The following is a 22,408-nucleotide window of genomic DNA, read 5'->3' as shown; positions in this document are numbered from 1 at the left end:
GTGGCCACAGGACTGGAAAAGGTCAGTTTTCATTCCAATCCCAAAGAAAGGCAATGCCAAAGAATGCTCAAACTACTGCACAACTGCACTCATCTCACACACTAGTAAAGTAATGCTCAAAATTCTCCAAGCCAGGCTTCAGCAATATGTGAACCGTGAACTTCCAGATGTTCAAGCTGGATTTAGAAAAGGCAGAGGAACCAGAGATCAAATTGCCAACATCCGCTGAATCATCGAAAAAGCAAGAGAGTTCCAGAAAAACATTTCTGCTTTATTGACGATGCCAAAGCCTTTGACTGTGTGGATCACAATAAACTGTGGAAAATTCTGAAAGAGATGGGAATATCAGACCACCTGAGCTGCCTCTTGAGAAGTCTGTATGCAGGTCAGGAAGCAACAGTTAGAACTAGACATGGAACAACAGACTGGTTCCAAATAGGAAAAAGAGTACATCAAGGCTGTATATTGTCACCCTGCTTATTTAACTTATATGCAGAGTACATCATGAGAAACACTGGGCTGGAGGAAGCACAAGCTAGAATCAAGATTGCCGGGAGAAATATCAATGACCTCAGATACGCAGATGACACCACCTGTACGGCAGAAAGTGAAGAAGAACTAAAGAGCCTCTTGATGAAAGTGAAAGAGAAGAGTGAAAAAGTTGGCCTAAAGCTCAACATTCAGAAAACAAAGATCATGGCATCTGGTCCCATCACTTCATGGCAAATAGACGGGGAAATAGTGGCTGGCTTTATTTTTCTGGGCTCCAAAATCACTGCAGATGGTGATTGCAGCCATGAAATTAAAAGACGCTTACTCTTTAGAAGGAAAGTTATGATCAACCTAGACAGCATATTGAAAAGCAGAGGCATTACCTTGCCAACAAAGGTCCGTCTAGTCAAGGCTATGGTTTTTCCAGTGGTCATGTATGGATGTGAGAGTTGGACTATAAAGAAAACTGAGCGCCGAAGAATTGATGCGTTTGAACTGTGGTGTTGGAGAAGACTCTTGAGAGTCCCTTGGACTGCAAGGAGATCCAACCAGTCCATCCTAAAGGAGCTCAGTCCTGGGTGTTCATTGGAAGGACTGATGTTGAAGCTGAAGCTCCAGTACTTTGACCATCTGATGTGAAGAGCTGACTCATTTGAAAAGACCCTGATGCTGGGAAAGATTGAGGGCAGGAAGAGAAGGGGACAACAGAGGATGAGATGGTTGGATGGTATCACTGACTCATGAGTTTGGGTGAACTCCGGGAGTTGGTGACGGACAGGGAGGCCTGGTCTGCTGCAATTCATGGGTCACAAGGAGTTGGACACGACTGAGCAACTGAACTGAACTGATAATTACTAATGTTGAGCATCTTTTCTTTTTATGTGTCTCTTGGCCATCTCTTTGGCAAAATGTCTATTCCCGCCTCCTGACCATTTTTAATCAGGTTTTCTTTGCTGTTGAGTTGTGTGAGCTCTTCATTTATTCTGGATAGTAACCCTTTATCCGATATATCTTTTAATATCTTCTCCTATTCAGTAGGCTGCCTATTCATTTTGTTGTTAGTTTCCTTTGCTGTGCAAAAGCTTGAAGTTTGATACTCTGGTTTGTTTGTTTTTGCTTCCTTCCCTTGCCTGAGAAGACATATTCAAAAAAATATTGCTAGGACTGCTGTCAAAGAGCTTTAGTGCCTATGTTTTCTTCTATGAATTTTATGGTTTCAGATCTTATATTTAAATCTGTAGTCCATTTTAAGGTTACTTTTGTATATGATGTCAGAAAGTAGTCCAGTGTTTGGCTGAGTCCCTTTGCTGTACACCTGAAACTATCACAATATTGTTATAGTCCATTATAAAATAGAAAGAGAAAGTGGTCCAATTTGATTTCTTTTGCATGTAGTTGTCCAGATTTCCCAACAGCATTTATTGGAGAGACTGTCTTTCCCCGTTGTCTACTCTTGCCTCTGTTTTCGTAAATTAATGGCCCAAGTAAGTATGGGTTTATCTTTGCACCCTTTGTTCTGTTCTGTTGATCTGTATGTCTGCTTATGTGATGGTACCTTACTGTTGTGATTACTGTAGCTTTGTAGTACAGATTGAAATCAGAGAGTGTGATATTTCCACCTTTGGTTTCTTTCTTGAGATTGCTGTGGCTATTTCTAGTCTTTTGTTTTCATATAAATTTAAAATCATTTAGTCTAGTTCTATGAAAAATGCTGTTCATATTTTGGCAGGGATTGCATTGCATCTGTAGATTGCCTCGGTAGGAGGATGATTATTTTAACAATGTTAATTCTTCCAATGAGCATAATATGTTTTTCCAATTGTTTATGTCATCTTCAGTTTCTTTCATCAATGTCATAGTTTTCAGAGTACAGGTCTTTTACCTCTTTGTTTAGATTTAATTCTAGTTTATTTTATTCTATTTAATACAGTTCATAAATGAGATTATGTTTCTTAATTTCCCTTTCTGATAGTTCATTGTTAGTGTGTAGAAATGCAGCAGATTTCTGTAGATGAATTTTGTATCCTTCGACTTTACTGAATTCATTTAAATGCTCTATTTTAAAATTTACACAAGAGAGATTATATACTATCCTGTTCCAGGACTGATTTCTTTTCCCCCTGACTTGTTGTATCTTGGAGAGCTTTTTTTTTTTAATTGTAGGACTAAGTGATTAAATGTGTGATTAATTGCTCAACTAATCTTGATTCTAGTCATGTCTTTTTTTTTTTTAATTTTGGCTGTGCTGGGTCTTCGTTGCAGCACACAGGGGCTTCTTTAGTTGCAGCACACAAGCTTCTCTTCTCTTCTCTGTGCTCTGGAGTGCACAGGCTTAGTCTTTGCAGTGGCTAGGCTTAGTTGCTCTGTGGCATGTGGAATCCTAGTTCCTTGACCAGGGATCAAACCCATGTCCCTTGCATTGGAATGCAGATTCCCAGTTACTAGACCACCAGGGAAGTTTCTCTTGGAGAGCTTTTTATTGTCAGTACATAAAATTGAAGGAAATGGGTACCCACTTCAGTATTCTTGCCTGGGAAGTCCCATGCACAGAGAAGCCTGGTGGGCTACAGTCCATGGGGTCACAAAGAGTCAGACATAACTTAGTGACTATCCAACATAGAATTGAATCTCATTTTTACTGGTAGTAATAGCTGCATAGTGTTTTTACATAGGAATACATTTTTAGTTAATTCTTCCCTTGCATGTGCACTATTGTTGCTTCCTACTAAGATCATGCTGCACTGAGCATCTTTGCATTATTGTCTTGGCAAATATTTGTGGTTATATTCATGGGATATATTTCTTCCAGAAAGGTTGCTTTATCAAAGGAAGAATGTTTGTATTTTTAGTTTTGATAGATAATGCCAAGTTGCCCTCTGGAAAATTTGTGCCAGTTTCTGCTTGGAACAGCAGTGTGTAAGCATGCCCATTTCTCCCTCACCCTCAGTGCTTCATGTTACCAGACATTATCTAATAGATGAAAAGAAGTAAAAACATAGTTTAATTTTTGTTTAATTATAGCTGAACACTTACTAACCATTCGTATTTTTGTGTGAGCTGTTTATATTTCTTTCTCTTTTCCCTTGTATTTTTATCTTTATTCACATGGACCAGATATTTTATAGTTACTTGAATTATGAACCTAATTTCAAATGTATAAAAGACTTAATATTCCCTGTTGTTATTTAACTGGGTTATTAACTTCTGGGTTTGTTTTGTTTTAATATCTTTGTAAATTAGCTCCTTTTTGTCATTTGAATGAAAAAAAATCAAGAATTTCGTGAGTTCAAAGGATAATAATAATATTATCACAGTTTATATTATCTTTGACCAGATTGCACTCTGGAAAGAATGTGAAGTGATTCATGGGTATTGGGTTTTTCTTTGGCATTTTTCAATTGGGTTTGTTCATTTTTGTGTGACTTTTGTTAATTTGTTAGTTTCATATCTTCAAGACAGATTTTGCATTTTCTCTAATTTGAATGTATTGTGGTTTCCATCCAGCAGTCTCCCCAGAAGTCTAACCCTTCTCTAACTTCTGCTTCTGTGGATGAGGAAGAAGGAGACACTTGCACAATATGTTTGGAGCAGTGGACCAATGCTGGGGATCACCGGCTCTCTACATTGCGCTGTGGGCACCTCTTTGGGTACAAATGCATTTCGAAATGGCTCAGAGGACAGACCCGAAAATGTCCCCAGGTAGAGACCGTAGTTAAGAACTGTGTATGTGCACAGTTAACACATTAAGTCAGGCGAATTCCTAGAACCACACTAATTGTGTCCTGTTTGGCTCCTTAGTGTAACAAGAAAGCCAAGCAAAGTGATATCGTTGTCCTTTATGCCCGGACCTTGAGAGCTTTGGACACTAGTGAGCAGGAGCTCATGAAGAGGTAGGTGGAAAGAGTCTGTCTAGCTGGAACATTCCCTTTTGGTTCTTTGTAGGCTCATCTGAAAAAGGGGGTATGATTCACTCTTAGTGCAATTCTCAGGCTTTCCTTGGACTGTGACTAGGGATCTCTGGGGATTGTTGGCAATTTAACATTGTGACATGATACATGTCTGATCACCTGATGCACGGTTTGCTCTCCAAATAGGATTAAAAGTGATGATCTGGAGTAACAAATTATTGTGACTTCACCTAGCTCAATGAATGTAAGGACTTTTGCTTGAACTCTTCAGGGAAAAAAGCTAGTATAGAATATCAGAAAATGAAGTCAATGCATAGGAAAACAACTGAGAAGTTGAGGATAAAAATCTCCTTTCTTGAAAGAGAGGGAGTTGAAAGAAGAGCAACAGGTGGTAGACTGCTGCACTCGTCTGTGTGCTCAGCACCTCTCATAAGCCTCCATTTTCAGGGCCTGAGGGTTGTGTGCTGATTGGAGAAGGTAGCTCTGCAGGAGCACTTTGGCATTCCTGTGAACTTGGAGTCAGCGCTAAGACTTAAGTCTTTGGTAATATGACTTGGGGAGGCCAAGACATGGTCTGGTAAGCCCTCCTGAAATCAAAAAGTCATAGAGAAACCTTTAGCCATACAGTAATACCTCACACCTAAGCTGGACCCACACAGAAAGATAGCCTGGATTTTTTGGTAGCCTGTCCAGCTTCTTCCCTAAGGGATTACCTTTACTGTCTGCCTCTGCCACTAAATTCGGTGAATACTGAATCAGGGAATGAGTGGCCAATTCATTGTGGCCAGTTCACGGCCATCTAGAACACACTCCAAGTCTCAACCTCCTTGTCGTTAGAATAGGCTTAGATACTTTTTTAAAAACTGAGAATTTTTGCTTCTTGTGTCCCTAAGCCCTCCTGCCACAGTATTCTACAAGGAAGTCTCATAACTGAAGCAATACAATGCAAGAAATTATTGGGATTTGGGAAGCCCATGGACAATTGCTAAAAGCACTATTTATAAAATATGCTTTAAGAACAGTAAATATTGGGAATTCCCGGGTAACAGAATTCCCAGGTCCAGTGGTTCAGAATCATCCTTGCAGTGCAGGGGAGGCAGAGGAGGAGATTCCACATGCCATGCAGCAGCAGCCAAAAACCACTCCCCCTGCATTGAGAGTACAGGGATGTGGGTTTGCTCATGCATTACTGGTAAAAATGTACATAGATATTAACATTTAGAGAGGCCCTTGGCAATATAATTCAGAAATCTAAAAGTAATTCTGCTTTAAGCATTCTAAAAAAATGATTAAGGATATGTACAAAAATGTGTTTAATCAGGCTTTTCATTTAGTTAATAATCCAAACCAAGAAGGTTAATTGGTTGAGTAAACTCTGGCATATCCATGTGATGAAACACTATACATTGATTAAAACTGATGTTGAAATACATTAGTATGTTGTCATGTAAAAGCATGTTGTTAGTGTGGTTATATTTTTGCAAACTGGAAAAAAACATATAAGTAGTCACTGTAAAGTGGAATTACAGATGTATAAATTTTACTCCTTGTTTGCCTTTTTTTATTCACTCCAACGACTATTTATTTGTAGTATGTTAAAATGACAAGTACGTGGTGGGGGAAATTTCCTTGAAAAGGCAAAACCAGTAGGGGTGGCTATTAATGCATGATTGTATTTAAAACTTTGCTGATTACTATAATCTGTGTACTCCTTAGCCTCTTGAGAAGAGTTTCAAAATGGTGATACATACCGAGACTAATAGGATGAATACCCACAGGCTCAACTTTATCAAATCTTAACATTTTCCATATTTGTTTTGGGTCTTTAAAAAAAGAAATATATCCTTATAGATACCGAGGAGGCTTCCTTGTGCACCAAGTTTTTCTTAATTCCATCTCTTTCCTCAGATGATCTATGACCATAAATCACATACAGTGTGATTTAGAAAGTTTTCACATTTTATGCAGATGTTATTGGATTATAGTTTTTCTTTTGTAGCTTGATTTTGCTTAATACTCTGAGGTACATATCCTGGTTGATATGTAGCTCTCGTTGATTCATTTTAATTTCTATAAAGTGTTCTAGTTCTGTAGAGTTTTCCTATATGTATTTTGTATTGGTAGACAGGTAGTTTCCAGTTTTCATTAGTATAAGCCATGCTGCAGAGAAATGGGTGAGAGTTTCATTAGGTCTAAAAATGGATTTGCTTTATCATAGGGAACATGTAATTTCAACTTTACTAGATATTGTCAAATTGCTCTTTGTAGAGGCGTTTCCAGTTTATACCAGCAGCAGTAATGTAAGGGATTTTGCATTTTTTTCATACCTTCATCTATTTTATATTATCAGACTTAATTTTGCCAGTTTCATGGAGTGAAGTAGCATTTACTTTAGTTTGCTTTTTTATGATGTTTTTCTCAATCACTTATGAGGTTGAACATACTCTTCTGTAAATTGTGGTCAAATATTTTGCTCATTTATATTGAGCCAAGTATATTATTTATTTGTTTCTTACTGATTTATAGTTCTTTGTTTTCCTTATGCTAACTCTTTGTTGGTTGTGCACATTGCACATGTCATCTTCTAGTTTTTGATTTGTCTCTTTGACTTGTTTATGGTATCCTTTGTTGAAAAAGTTTTTACTTTTAGCGAAGTATGTCCTATCTATAAATTTCAGTTGCTACTTCTGTTCTAACTTAAGTTTCTATATTATAAATGGACTACTCTTTTGTTCTGGGATCTGTTTGTTAGTTCTAGTGCTTCAATTTAGTGTTTCTAGCCATCAGCATTATATAATATCCTTTCACTTATTCACTGTTTTCCTTGTGTCTTTTATAACTGTTTTTTGCTTCTTAAAGGCCTTAACTTTATTCCTAGGTTGCTGTTAGAATGCTATTTCAAATGAACTTTTTTTGTTACATTTACAAATCATCTGTCTGGTATATGGGAATGCTGTTGATCTAATTTTCTTGATCTTAACTCAGTAACCTTACTAAACTCTTAATAGCTTGTGGGTTCTCTTGAATTTTCCATGAAGATAAATAAGAGCCACTTTATCTCTTCCTTTCCAATTTTCATCTTTTTTCTCTCCTATCTTATTGGAGTGGAAATCTCTATTTGCATTTCATATTTTAAAATGTGAATTTATGATTTTCATACCTATGAATGTGTCCTTTCATTGTACATTATTCCTCTTTATGCTTGTCCATCCTTTTTAATTGTAATCGGTCTTCTTTCTTTTTTTTTAGCATTTACTGGTATATACTTTTTTTTAAACTTCCAACCTCTTTTTATAGTGTTATTTTAATATCTCATGAACATCCAATAGCTGATTTTCTTTTTATCTGGTAGATGATCTTGGTCTTTTAACAGGTCATTTTACTCTTTTCTGATTTGACTCTAACTCAGGCAGTGAGCTTGGCTGTAGTTCCTCATTTTACATTTTATGTCCCCATTCTTTAGTAAGAGCCAAATTCCTGGTCATTGCCTACCTCAACAGTGAGACCCACTCCAGTAGGCTAATGAGCTCAGCCCTGTCTGCTATTCTTCTGTAATGTTTCTTGGTTTGAGAGATTTTTCTCGTTATATTTTATTCCCCAAATGACATATTTATAGTCAAAGTATGTATATCATATCATAAATTTACTGTGCATCTTGATGAGAAGTCTTCCGTGGCCTTTCTAATCTCCACCTGTTGCTGGCTTTCCCCCTCTAGTTCCTTACTAAAGGAACAGAAGCTAAGGAAGAAGGCTGAATTAGACTCGGCACAGTGTCGGCTGCAGCTTCAAGCCCTCACTGATAAATGCTCTAGGCTTCAAAGTCATGTTCAGGTAAGTTTGCCTTTTCTAATACAAAGAACTGTTGGAATAGGAATTAAGAAGGCATCTAAATATTTAGTTTCACTCAGATACAGATAGGATTTACCAAGTTTTTCAGGAAGGAAACATGATCAACTGTTTATTTTTTGTTAGAACTTATATATGTGTTTTATGATGAATTCTACTGCATCCTGAATTAAAAAAAAATTGAACAGCCGCCTGATAATTCACAACTTGTTTAGGTCATTTCATTTCCTTGAATCTACCAAAAGTGACAATTTTAGACAAAGTGACTGTCTAAATCATTAAAGACTTTCGGCCCTTTATGATTACGTGCTCTCCCTATTTCAACTGCTTGTAGAAATATTGTGAAAACTCCAGCAGTTCTTTAGAATTCATGTTAATATTTTCACGTAAAGGAGAAATATCCTTGTATTAGATCAAGGAATTGTATTTCAGGGTAATACCAGACGAAAAAGCTTTATGTCTTCAAAATCGTTTTCATTTTAGGACTTGCAGAAACTTATCGGTCAGGATAAGATCTCACAACAGCCTGGGGGTTCCCAGCCACATTTCCTAAGTGGCCTGCCCACCAGCCAGAGTCAACAGAAGTACCATTTCCAGAAGACATTCACAGTGTCTCAAACAGGAAACTGTCGAGTCATGACATACTGTGATGCTTTGAGCTGCCTGGTGGTATCACAGCCTTCTCCTCAGTCCGCCTTCCTTCCAGGTGAATAGTCCAGAACCTCAGTTTTTATGTTCATTGTTGGACTCTGTTTATTTATTTCCTCCCTTTTTGGATAATCCAGGACTCACTAGTAGGTGAACACTGTCCACAGCCCACCAGGTCACTTTTTTCCTAGTTACTTTCCTTGATACAGATATGTTGGGGTACTACAGAGATGTCTGTACTGTCTGTTTGACTTCTGTAAACTTGTTCACCAGAAGGGCAGAGATGCTGAACCATGGTAAAGTGAGAGAAGACGTACTTAGAAGTGTGAGTTGTCCAAGGATAAGGACTATAATTGCTTGTATGTCCTGCTAAAATGCAGATTCATTTAGCCTAGAAATGTTTGAAAAAAACACTACCCCAAGGTCTAATTCAAGTTAAAACAAGATTGAATGCTTATTTTCAGTAGTGTGCACGTTGACAAATTCCAAGTAAAAGAATTTGGGAACATTATTATTTTATTGTACTGATTTTCTCTTTTTTGTGCACTTTTCAAGTTTCATTTTAGGTTGTTTTAATGTTGAAAACCAAACCACACGGGCCCAATGTGGTAGATGTTTTTTCCTGCTCTCTTCAGCATATGATTTCTGCCAACTGTAGGGTCCCTTTGCTTCTGCCTGATTTAGTGTCTCCCCACTTAGAAGTTCCTTTCAAATGCTTCAAAACTGTGTCCCCCATACTTAGGTATGTACAGGATTTGTAGTGGAATCCCTTGAATATCATATATTTTTCTATTCACTGATACTAACTCTGAGTTGAGAGGCTATCAGGAGGCTCCAGTTGAGGGGAAAGTAAAAGGATTGTTTATAATGTTGCTATATTCCATTCACAGTTTTAATAAAAAGATTTGTCTTCAAGTGAAACCTTCCCCATTAATTGGAAAAATATTTATTCCAGTTGTTCCTCAAATTGGGTGTAATCTGTTCCTTTATTTCTTAGTGTGTCTGTTCTGTCCTGCACAGCCAGCTCTTCCTGATAGACTGATAATGCTAATTTCTTGTTTCCTTTAATGATTAACTAGGCAAAATCTCAAGTTCCCTTGTTGATTTAAAACCTATAGTTTCCATGTTTGTTTCTCTGGCTCTGCTAATTCTGTTTTAGCAGAAATCACAATAAACTTTCTCTCACTTAATTCCCTAGTGAAGGAGAAGTGTGATTCAAGGCTATCTGTTTTTTCAGGTGTCTCAACTCACTCATGTATTTGGCTACATTGGGTCTTAGTTGCATCGTGCGGGGTCTTTCCTTGCGGTTCTTAAGCTCTCTGGTTGGGACTGGTGGGCTTTGGAGTGCACAGGCTTCAGTAGTTGACGTGCACAGGCTTAGTTGCTCTGTGGCATGTGGGATCTTAGTTTACAGACCAGGGATTGAATCCACATCTCCTACACTGCAAGACAAATTCTTAGCCACTGGATCACCAGGGAAGTCCCTCAAGGATATCTTGATTTGACAAATTTTGTAAGTGTATAACTCAGATAAAATATATACCTGATAAAATAAATGTGTTATTATTCCCTGGCAAGAGAACAGAGTAACAAATAAATTTAAAAGGACAAGTTTTTGGCTTTCTTTTCCCCTCTTGGAATGATATACATTACGATACTTGATTTTACCTATTTTCATTCTGTTTCAGAAAAATGTAGCATCTTGACCACATGACACAGAAATTACTTAGCTCCATTCTTTGTTGTTCACTCTCATCTACATTTTTGAGTATATGTGGTTCAGAAAGACTAGTCTCTCGCTTTCCTTTAAAAGCTTTATTATTACAGTATAATTGATATACAGTAAACTGCACCTCCTTAATGTGATATACCATTTGGTGAGTATTGATGTATGTATCAGTATTTGTATACACTTCTAAAACCATCATAACAATCAAGGTAATGAACATACCACCAGTTGTCCTGAAAGTTTGCTCAGGCTTTTTGTAATCCATCATCCACCTGTTCCTCCCTCCTCTCCCCATCCCAAGGCAACTACTTTCTATCTTGGTATATTAGTTTATAATTTCTAGAATTTACATAACTGGAGCCATACAGTGTTACTCTTTTTGTCTGGGTTCTTTCAAGGTAACTTTATAAAGATTATTCATATTATTGTGTCTGTCAGTAGTTCATTCCTTTTTATTGCTGGGTAGTATTCCACTGTATGTGTATATGATGGTTTCTCATATACTTGATAGACATTTGGGATAGAATGTACTTTTTAAAATAAATTATAACCTGGGAGTTATTTTCTTTGTTCGACTAGTTTTTTCCCAGAAACTGACATGCCAAGAAAGGTGAACAAAGATGTTGCTTGAAATGGCAGTTTCCTTTGCCCTAAATTGACTTTCAGTGATCTGTTTCACTCTCTTATAAATTTGGCAGGCTTTGGTGTTAAGATGTTGAGTACTGCCAACATGAAAAGCAGCCAGTATATTCCTATGCATGGCAAACAAATACGTGGACTGGCTTTCAGCAGTCGATCCAAAGGCTTACTTCTCTCTGCTTCCCTGGACAGCACAATTAAACTGACCAGGTGAGTACTCTGTGGGGAAGATGGGCCTTGGGATGCCTAGTGTTGAGTAGCTTGGAAATTAGTATCTGTGTTATGATGACCTTGCCTTTTGGGGTGGGGATGGGATGGGAGCTGTCCAAGGCATTGTTTTCTCAGATCCAGGTTCATTGAATTTTAAATGTATTGCTTTAAGAAGTGGACACAGCTGGTTGCAAAGCTGAATATGTGATGGTCCATTTCTTTAAAATTATATATGCTACAAAATATATCTTAAACCATGCAGATATATATCTTTTGACTTTTCAAGAATGATTCAGCTTAATTTTACCCCAAAACTCAGTGTGTCAATTCTGTTATGTTTTATATATATCTAAATGCTATGACTTATTTTAGTAGTATTGAAAAATAGAAGGGAAAAAAGAAAGGTTAAATACCAAACTGTCATTAATGACTACTTCTGGATAGTTGGATTATAACTTTTTATTTTTCTTACATGTGTTTTCTAATTTTTCAGTATTAAACATTGAATATCTGTGTAATAGGTAGCCGTGGAGAAGGATATAGGATCAGGGGAAGGAATATACTGTTTATTTGTCCCTTTAACTTATTCTTCCTTACAGCTTAGGAGGAAAATCTGTATCCTCCAAAACAAATATTGTGGAATTAAGAGGAGTTATCTCCATAGACCTTAGGGGAAATTGGGAATCCATGTAGTTTTGATGTGTGGGTGTGTTCTTATCTTTACATCTTTGTTCTGTGTTTGATTTTTGTAATGCATAATTGTAAAAGTCTTTTGTAATTCTACAGCCTGGAAACAAATACCGTGGTCCAGACTTACAACGCTGGGCGGCCTGTCTGGAGCTGCTGCTGGTGTCTTGATGAAAACAATTACATCTATGCTGGACTGGTCAACGGTTCGATTCTGTTATACGACCTTCGAAATACAAGCTCTCACGTCCAGGAATTAGAACCTCAGAGAGCTAGGTAGGGAGCCACCTGAAAGTAACAGCTTTCTCTTAGACTATTATATTAATCCTCTCTTTTACAAGTGTTTCACAGTTGATCAGAATTTCTCACAGAGGGCATTTCTCTGGGTCCTCTGATCTATTCTCACTTCAGAATCAGTAAAATCCTAGAGTTTGTGTTCATGATAGCTCATATGGCAGAAAGTTCTCATACGAAGTATAACCAGATTCATAGAATTACACATCACAGTGTGCCAGAATAAAACCACTACTTTGTTCAGAACCCAGCTCCACCATTTATGAGCTTTGTGACCTTGGTTAACGTTTCTTGGCCTGTTGTGAACTAACCAGTGGACCACTAGGGAATTCTCTATGCTGTATTTTAATTGAGGGAGTCTGTCAAATACCACTTGGAAGCTTTAATTTATTGGATATATAAGTTGAATTTCCTTCTTGACTTTGTGTGTGTGTGTGTGTCTAACCCCATTTCCAGAAGCTTCACACCAGTCAGGCTTCCTTGTGTTTGTAATCTTGTACTGTTAAATTTCCTACTCTGCTTTTTCCCCACTGCTTTTAGAGCATGTGGAATTTCCTCTGAAACTGGGTGTGGAATATTATATATATGTCCTTTTGTTCCTACAGAGTGGGTTGATAGTTTTTATTAGATATCAAAGGACAGTGACTTACAAAATTTCTTCTATAGAGGTAGGAATGTCCTTGACTTCTCATCGTGGCGCCTGAAGTGGTTCAGATAAAGGCAGGTAAGACTCGGTTTCCTTCCTTTCCCTTCAGATGCCCGCTGGTATCCCTGTCGTATGTGCCCAGAGCTGCCTCTGCTGCGTTTCCATATGGTGGCGTGTTGGCTGGAGCATTGGAGAATGCCTCTTTTTGGGAGCTGAAAATGGGTTTTACTCATTGGCCTCATGTGCTGCCCATGGAGCCTGGGGGCTGCGTAGACTTTCAGGTAGAGAGCAGCACCCGCCACTGTCTCGTGACCTATAGGCCTGGTGAGTGTTGTTGGGGTGTCCTCATGGGACCTGTGGTTGGTTTGGAAGTAGATTGGTAGAGGGGAGGAAAGGAGAGCTTGCCCTAGCTTTCAGGTGGTGCTGGTCAGCCCCTCATGGACTAACAGCTCTTGCCGCTGCAGGGAGCTTCTGTGGAGCCTGCCTCCCTGTCCCTCCCTTGTTCGTGAACTGGGACATACTTGGCCAGGTACTACTTGGAAGTGGAATTAGGATCCTCCACTTTAGAATCCACTCTGACTTACGACAGTGATGGAATGAGGAGACCTGCTCTTGAGGCCACTGAGCTACCTTACATCAGTTTCATGTCTTCTGCTCGCCCCTCAGTTCACTTAAAAGGAAGGCCCAGATGAAAGCAGTCATGTAGAGGGCCCAGACGCTAAGCTGTTAGCTGTTCTTCCTTATTTGGGGCCCCAAAGTTAAGTGGGGAGTAGATGGACAACCATGGTGGCCCTAGCCAGCTGAACTTCTCACAGCTTCCAGAACCAGGACTGCAACCCTTGACTGACTATGCTTAAATTCACAGGTTTTTTTCTAGCTGAAAGGTAATGAATCTAATCTGGTGAGCTATATTGATGGTCAAGTAGATGTTTTGGTCAGAAATAGTCATTAAAGTGCCCATACTTCTGCTAGTTGTGGGTTGACCTAATCATTTTAAGTTTTGTTTGAGCTGAGAAGCTGCCTCAGCAGACTCTCCTTTCCCTTTTGGACCCATCTCCTAGGTCCTCTGTCTCCACGGATTTGCTATGACATGTAGAAAGCTTGGAGATCCCATTCTGTTCTCTAGCTTTTGTTTGTCTCTCAGCAGAACCACAGCGATATGTTTCCCCTTCTGTGATAATATGCTTTCACTTTATTTGTACAGTTCCGGGTATTAGTGGGGCCATCACTGGAGGGAAGGAAAAGACCTTGTCGCCCGAACCCTTAAGGAAGATAAAAACCCAAACAGAAGTCCAGCTGGATACAGTGATTTTCCTAAAAAGGCTAGCTCGTTCTCAAAATTGTTTCCCTCATAGACAAAAACCTATTGTAGATAACTTACTTCATCCTATAGCCCAATGTTCTGAATTTCATTTGTGCTGTATTATTGTGTTCTTACTGGGTTTGCTCTGTAGCTATTAATGATGGCTTGATAAAACTGCCTTTTCTACTCAACTGTGTTAGAACCAAGTTTAGGTACTTGCTTAATTTCTTTGTACCATCCCTACAGATCAATACTGATTTCTCTTTCTCTTAGATAAAAATCACAACAACTTACGAAGTGTACTCATGGAGATGTCCTATAAACTGGATAATGCTGGAGAGCCCATCTGCTCCTGCCATCCTGTACAAACATTCTTTGGGGGACCCTCCTGCAAATTGCTAACCAAGAATGCCATTTTCCAAAATCCAGAGAATAATGGCAGCATCCTGGTGTGTATTGGGGATGAAGCATCAAAATCTGCCCTGGTGAGTAGTCTGTTTTTTATACTGATGTGTTTAAAGCAAAAAACCAAAGTTCTCCATAATTGCACGTACCTTCATATGTGTATATGTGTGGTTGCTTTTTTTTAATACAAGTCACACTTTATTGGGTTGGCCAAAAAGTTTGTTTTTTTCTGTTGGTGGCTCTAGTAGCACATAGTTGACTGTAACTTCATTTGAAACAATTTTGTTAGATTGTATTGTGACAGCTATCATGTCAGTGTGTATTAAAAATAAGACTTGTCAAGATTGGTGAATTTTGTGTAGCCATTTTAATATTGACAGTGGAAGGAAAAAAGGCAACGTTTTTTTTCAGCATATTATGCTTTATTATTTCAAGAAAGGTAAAAAACTTTGGTGAAATGCAGAAACAGATTTGTGTATGGGAAAAGTGCTGTGACTGAACATGTCGAAAGTGTTTTGGAAGTTTTGTGCTAGAGATGTCTCGCTGGGCGATGCTCCACAGTCAGGTAGGTCAGTTGAAGTTGATAGCGATCACCTCGAGACATTAAATGAGAACAGTTACCATTAACCACACAGGAGATAGCCAGCATACTCAAAATATCCAAATCAAGTGTGAAAGATCATTTGCATCAGCCTGATTATGTTAATCACTTTGATGTCCGAGTTCCACGTAAGTTAAGTGAAAAACACTTTGACTGTATTTCTGCATGTGATTCTCTACTGAAATGTAATGAAAATGTTCTTTTTTAATACAAATTGTGATGGGCAGTGAAAAGTGGATACTGTACAATAATGTGTACATTATTAATTAATTAATGTGTACAGAAGAGATCCTGGGGCAAGCGAACTGAACCACCACCAACCACAACAAAGGCCAGTCTCCATCCAAAGAAGATGATATTGTATATGTGGTGGGATTGGAAATGAGCTCTATTATGAGCTTCTTCCAAAAAACCAAATGATTAATTCCAACAGGTACTGCTCACAATTAGACCAACTGAAATCAGCATTCAATGAAAAATGTCTGGAGTTAATCAAGGGAAAACACATAATCTTCCATCAGAATAATGCAAGACCATGTGTTTCTTTGATGACCAGGCAAAAACTGTTACAGCTTGGCTGGGAAGTTCTTATTCATCCGCTCTATTCACCAGACATTGCACCTTTGTATTTCCATTTATTTATTTTAGTCTTTACAAAATTCTCTTAATGGAAGAAGTTTCAATTCTGTGGAAGACTGTAAAAAGCACTTAGAATAGTACTTTGCTCAAAAAGATAAAAAGTTCTTGGAAGATAAAGTTATGAAGTTGCCTGAAAAATGGCAGAATGTAGTATAACAAAACATTCGAGAAAGTTCTTGATGAAAATGTTCTTTTATTTTTACTTAAAAACATGAACTTTTTGGCCAACCCAATACATACTGCTTTTCCATTTAACTTCCTGTTTTGGTTATCTTTCCATACCAATATCTATAGATTGACATCATTCTTTATAAGTGAGCTGTAGTGTTTTACGTGACCTATGTCAGATATCCTGCCTTTGTGCGACCTTGTGAAGGTTAGGGACAAGCTGTTTTACTCCCCAGGCGGTGCTGTCTCTGCAGTGCTTTCAAAGTTGTGTGATGATAAACATATAGCTATATGTTTTAGGGAGGAAAAAGGCACTACTGAAACCTCTATAAAATCATTGATCAATTCAAGATGAAACTAACAGATGGAAGGTTGATGGGGAATTTTACAGTGGAGGGGTCAGCCTGTTACCACCTGAATACATGATCAACTATTGTGTCACTGTTAATGGCTTAAGCAGAAATAATTTGCCTCTTGATGTAAGGGAAAATGAAGTACATGATGCCTAGATGTCCTTGAACCCATAGAACAGCACTGCCCACTTAAGGCCATGTGATCCCTTGAAATGTTAATGTGAATGAAAAACTTAATTGTTAAATTTTTGTGTAATTTAAATGTAAAGAGGTTTAATTGGCTAATGGCAGCCATATTGGATACTGTCACTCTTCAGTCTAATGCTTTTATTTACTGGAATTGCAGTGGATAAGAGAATAAGTTAAGTAATAGCACAGAAAGCAGCAAACACATCTAGGTTGTGGACATTCTGTAGGACAACAGATCCTGCTTCCACAAGTCAGTGGCAGAAGGAGAAAAGAGTGGGGAGGTTGGATCTGCTCAAACTAAGAGAGGCTTTTTAAAATTTATGATTACCAAGGGTAATGTGGACCTTATTTGAATCCTGAATCAAACAAAACCAATATAAAAAGAGACTATCAGAAAATTTTTATTTTGCAGTATATGTTAGAGAATACCATGAAATTATTGTTCATTTTGTTAGGCATAGTGACATTGAGATGTAGGAAAATGTCTTTTGTTTGTTTATTTTTAAGAGATGTATACTTAAGTGTATAAGGGTAAAATGACATGAGGTCAGCAAAGAAAAAAAACAATAAACCAGATATGGTAAAAACTTAGTCATCTGGGTGATGGATTACTCATAGTACTATTCTCCTTTTTATTACATGAATTTTTTGTCCATAATAAATTTTTTTTTTTAAAGGAGAAGAAAGCAGCAGTTAGAATACAGGTTCCATGAAGGCAGAGACAGGGACTTATTGTCTTGTTGACCCTTGTTTCCCCTAATAGAGTTCTTGGCATATAGACTGAAGGGGAGAATACTAGGCTTGGTTTTCAGATCTACTCACAGGTAAACCACAATTGTGAATTGTAGTAGGTGAGGCTGTGCATGACCTATGTTAGATGTGCTGCTTTTGTGCAACCTTGTGAAGGTTAGGGACATTCTGTTTTACTCCCTGGGCAGTCCTGTCTATGCAGTGCTTTCAGAGTTGTGTGATGATAAAGACTGCAAGTCCCGAGTTGAATTGAAGGACTCCTGACCTTTTTTTCTTCTTTTTAAGCTGTGGGATGCTGGCAGTGGCTCATTGCTGCAGGATCTGCAGGCCGATCAGCCTGTCTTGGACATCTGCCCATTTGATGTGAATCATAACAGCTACTTGGCTACCTTAACAGAAAAGACCGTCCACATCTATAGGTGGGAGTAACCATGGTCTTGAAACTTATCAGTCATGTTGCTGGTTAATGTTACATGTTGTTTGCTAGTACCTCACAGCCTTGAGCAAGATCTGTGCTTATTGTCTGTGGCCTAGAACTTGTGGGATCGTGGTTCCATTAGGTTAATAAGATCCTCAGATTCCAGGTCAACAAAACACTATAGATGGTGTATCTTCAGTGTCCATCAAAAGAGTAAGTGACTGGTACTCCATCAACATTATCCATTTCTTGGGTTAAAAGCTTTCATGAATCTTTGTTGAGAATCAATATGTTTGATCAGACTTGCTGCTGAGCCTTGGAGAGTATCCTCCCTGCAGTCACTTAGACTATGGATGTACACCGAGCATCTCCGGATGTGACATCCTACCTGAGTTGTCCTGTCACTTGACTGCATGACTTGAGAGTGCTTATGTTCCTGATGGGACTAACCATTTTGATGCTCCTTGGATGCAGCGTGGAGTCAGAAGTCTTCAATTGAGCACAAGAGGGCACTATACAGTCTTCTGAAGAATTTGACCTATTTCTGACCTTGTAGGCTGATAATCTTTTAGTAACTTGGTCTCATCCCCACAGAACTATGTGGTAGAGCTCATCTGGTCTGCTCTGTGGCAGGAACAGCTTTGTTTAGGTGTGCAGTGCCAGGATAGTGGTAAACCCAGTGATGATGGCAGCTGATGAGCTGTAGATCCTTTCCTAATGCCAAGTGTATGGGGTTCATCACATTGTGCGAATCAAGGAAAGAGACCAGTTGTTTGAGCAGTGGGGAAGACTCACTTTTTTTCTAGGCAGCTAAGATCTCAGGATTGGTTTTATATAAGCCAGTGCTTTGAAAGCCACTCTTTGTCCTCTCACTAGGAAAAGATGAGCCATATGTCAAAGCTCTTACTAGTATGAAAGATCAGAAGCATGGTTAGAGAGATCTAACCAAGAGAGGCTTACAAAAGAGAAGCTGCTTAGACTGCTGTTGAAAGCAGAAGAGGACTTGTCTCTTGCATTTTTATAGAGTCTCTCTGAATAAAGTCAACCCCTTGGAGTAAGGAACCATTCTTGAGTGTGTTTAGAATTCCCTGGTTAAAGCCTGCCCCCAGGTGAAACTGTTGTTTGATTCCAAATTCCTCTGATGTGCCTCCTTTCCTAACTTTTTTTAAGTGTTTTTAGTAAAATAACAGTGGTTGGAGGCCTGTGTGGATTGCAGGGAGATGCCCACCAGCTTTCATTCCAGCCCTGGATTGTCCCACTTTTGGAGCTGTATTTTTCTCCAATAGAGGGTTCAGTTTATATCTGTTTGCTTTGCGAAAGGCTACTCTACTAAACTACTGTCCACAACAGAACATGTCCCTGTTCTTGGGGAGCAGGATGGCTAACTGAATTTCTTAATAATTGTTGTAGAAATGTTATCATTATTTTTATTTTAAAACAGTTCTGATCTGTCATCTCCTGAGCTGTTTCCAGCATTTCTCACCAGCAAGGGCTTATTGCAGTAGATTTCCCGAGTTCCATGTTCTAGTTGTGCTTTTTAAAGAATAGCCTCCTTCTGTTTAAGGAAACTGTTCAAAAAGCCAGTTTCCAGAACCTGGGAAAGAGCTCCCTTTTCTAGAAGAGGTGTAACCTTTTGGTATGTTGATGATTAAGAATAACTGCCCAGGCCTAGAGCTTCAGGGGCAGAAAAGGATTTGAATTAAAAAACAATCTGGTTTCAGCAGATGATAAGAGAGAGGATATAAGTGGTCAGGCCCTGGCTGCTTTAGTCTTTGGCTAGGGCAGAACCCCGGGCAGGGTTGAAGTACACTTAGCTGATGCTGACTGAGATCAACCCCCACCCCCAAGCGTAGGAACCAAGGGACTTGTATTATTAGAGAAGTTGAAAGAATCTCATGCCTTACCAGTCCTTGCATTCCCCTAGTAAGTTTAGATGTTAGAGAAACAAAAATTCTTGCGATTGTGACTGATTTCTCCAATGGAAGAACTTCCCCTCCACCCCTGCTCCCGTCCGCCTGGGAGGAGAGATGACATCTGTAGATGCAGGCTCTACCCCACCATCTTCCCTCACCCCAGTCCCTGAGATTGTTTTCCCATTTGAGCGTTTGGAGTTAAGCAGACTCAAAAATATTTTCTTGTTATATATATCCTTGTACCTGCTTTGAAAACCAGACAGTGGGATCTCTATTCATGTCCTGTTTTAATGTTTGTGTTTTATGTTTTAATGTAAAATATGAAAATAAACATTTACCATATGTTTCAGCTTCTGATGTCTTTTGTCTCTTTGAATGCTAGAGGCAGGAACCTGTGTGCCTTTTGGAAAAGGGGTCTAATCCCAGACTGCCTTGTAGATTTCTTCATTTCCGTAGTACTGGGTCAGAATTACACAGGATGGTCCCTGGATCAAAAGTAAACATCATATTTAAATTAATGAAGTAAGTTGAGGCAGTAGTTGGCAATTCTCTTTTACTGTTGCCTCTTAAGTCCCCAGCACTGGTCACTTGTCTGTTTCTGCTCAAGGGTCTAAATCCTGCAAACTACATTTGCTTGCTGGCTTCCTATTAGTCTCTGAGTCCAGAAGACTCTTCTGTGTGGGGAGGAGAGGACTTCCTCTTCTCTTTCTCCTAGTCTTTGGCAGTGCTCCTGGCAGTGACAGCAGCACTGGGCACGTGTGGACTCCTGGGTTTCTGCTCAGCACAGCTCTGGCCACTTGCCTCAGTTTCTTTGTTCTGTTCAGTTCAGGAATTTCTTTTGCTGTAAATCATGGTGTTCTGGGATTAGACTGGAAAGGCTGAAAATGTTTTCCAGCTGAACAGCAAATGGAGTATACTAGATTGCAGGAGGACTAAATCCATAAGTTTAATATTGTCATGGAGCCATGTGCTCCAATAAAAAAGAGGTTAAAAGGTCCTGAGTAAAGAAGTAAACCCCAAATTGCTAAGAAACCTAACACCACTGTTTCTCTTCCATAGTATTCTTTCCTTGGTTTCCCATCTCAGTGGTTGACTGTAAGTGAAATTTCTAAAAATAAACATTTGTGTGTCCTTGTCCTTTAATCAGTTTGTTTGTTGGTAACAATCTCTTGTTTGTTTATCCCTTTGTAGTTTACACAGCCCCTTTCTAACACATTCATTTTTAAACAATGTTGTGGAGTAAATATTGTTACTCCAATTTATAGGAGAAGAAACAGGTTAAAAATCAAGTTCAAGAGAAAATAACTTGTAGGTGGCATTTGACTAAATTTTACATATCCTATACTTATTTTACATATTCTGTACTTAGCATTCACAATTAAAGCAGACAGTCATGTACTTGTGACATTTTACATTCTTCCAAATGCCCTCATCTGTCTTGGATTTCTGGGTGCCGAGGCTGGAATTACCACACAGGGTGATATCTGGGTATTTGACTGCTCTAATGGCCTCATCTAAGTGGAATCCTGCAGTATTTGTCTTTTTGTGACTGGCTTATTTCACTTAGCCTAATGTTTTCAGAGTTCATTCATGTTGTAGCATGTGTCAGATTTTCCTTTTTAAGACAATGGTACTCCATTGTATACATGTATACCACATTTTGCTTATCCGTTCATCTGTCAGTGGACAGTTAGGGTGCTTCCACATTTTAGATATTGTGAATAATGTTACTATGAACATGGGTGTACAAATACCTCTGAGACCCTGCTTTCAGTTCTTTGGGTATATACTCAGAAGATCATATGGTAATTCAGTTCTTAATTATTTGAGGAACTGCTATATTGTTTCTAGCAGCTGTACCATTTTACATTCCTATCAAACAATGCATAAGAGTTTCAGTTTCTCCACATCCTTTCCAACTCTTTATTTTCTGTTTTTTTGTTTTGGGGTTTTTGTTTGTTTGACAGTAGCCATCTGAATGGTGTGAGGTGGTATCTCACTGTAGTTTTGATTTGTATTTCCCTAGTGATTAGTGATATCAAGCATCTTTCCATGTGCTTATTGGCTGTTTGTATATCTTCTTTAGAGAAATGTTTATTCAAGTCCCTTGCTCACTTTTAAATTGGGTTGTTTGGTTTTTTGTTGATGCCTAATCCTCTTTGGTTTTCTGCTTCCTCCTAGACCTAGATAACATAGGTGATGCTGGGAGTATTCCAGGAAATGTGGTAAGATGGGGATGATTGAGGCCCAAGAATAATAAAGACCAAGTGGCATTGCTTTACTTTCAGAAGCCAGGAGACCACAATTACCATTATTACCAGCAAGACTGAAGAACTGACCAAAGGACCTTGACCAGCAGGGAACTGGAGAGAGAGAGCCAATAAAAGATAGCATCCCTGGGAGCAGAATAGACACAGCCAAAGAGGGTGCTTTTAAACATCTATAAACAAAAAGTCCACAAGAAAGGAGGAGCAGCAGGCTAAAGGTGGTCATCCCCAAAGCTTATGTTCCTTTGCCTATGTTCCTTATGTTCCTCAGTTTTTAGACCTGAGCCAATTTTCAGATCCAGA

The 22,408-nt window shown here is 38.7% G+C and overlaps 1 protein-coding gene across 2 annotated transcripts in view; it reads left to right on the top strand.

Moving 5' to 3' along the window:
- The window catches only part of RFWD3 (ring finger and WD repeat domain 3), a 34,870-nt gene extending 13,997 nt beyond the window's left edge, over positions 1 to 20,873 (top strand). The window contains exons 5-13 of one of the 2 annotated variants that reach the window (XM_010850734.1): positions 4,000 to 4,191; positions 4,291 to 4,382; positions 8,117 to 8,231; positions 8,730 to 8,952; positions 11,322 to 11,472; positions 12,259 to 12,435; positions 13,209 to 13,423; positions 14,676 to 14,887; positions 17,793 to 20,873. In XM_010850734.1, the coding sequence (XP_010849036.1) occupies positions 4,000 to 4,191; positions 4,291 to 4,382; positions 8,117 to 8,231; positions 8,730 to 8,952; positions 11,322 to 11,472; positions 12,259 to 12,435; positions 13,209 to 13,423; positions 14,676 to 14,887; positions 17,793 to 17,936 (1,521 nt within the window). In that variant the 3' untranslated portion in view covers positions 17,937 to 20,873. Of the gene's footprint in view, positions 1 to 3,996; positions 4,192 to 4,290; positions 4,383 to 8,116; positions 8,232 to 8,729; positions 8,953 to 11,321; positions 11,473 to 12,258; positions 12,436 to 13,208; positions 13,424 to 14,675; positions 14,888 to 17,792 lie in introns of both variants that reach the window. The other variant, XM_010850732.1, reaches the window with a different exon arrangement.
- The last annotated feature ends 1,535 nt before the right edge of the window (positions 20,874 to 22,408 follow it).

The sequence above is a fragment of the Bison bison genome, unplaced genomic scaffold (assembly GCF_000754665.1).
Source record: "Bison bison bison isolate TAMUID 2011002044 unplaced genomic scaffold, Bison_UMD1.0 scf7180017864295, whole genome shotgun sequence".
Taxonomy (NCBI): Eukaryota; Metazoa; Chordata; class Mammalia; order Artiodactyla; family Bovidae; genus Bison; species Bison bison.
This window is presented reverse-complemented; position numbering and strand designations above follow the sequence as displayed.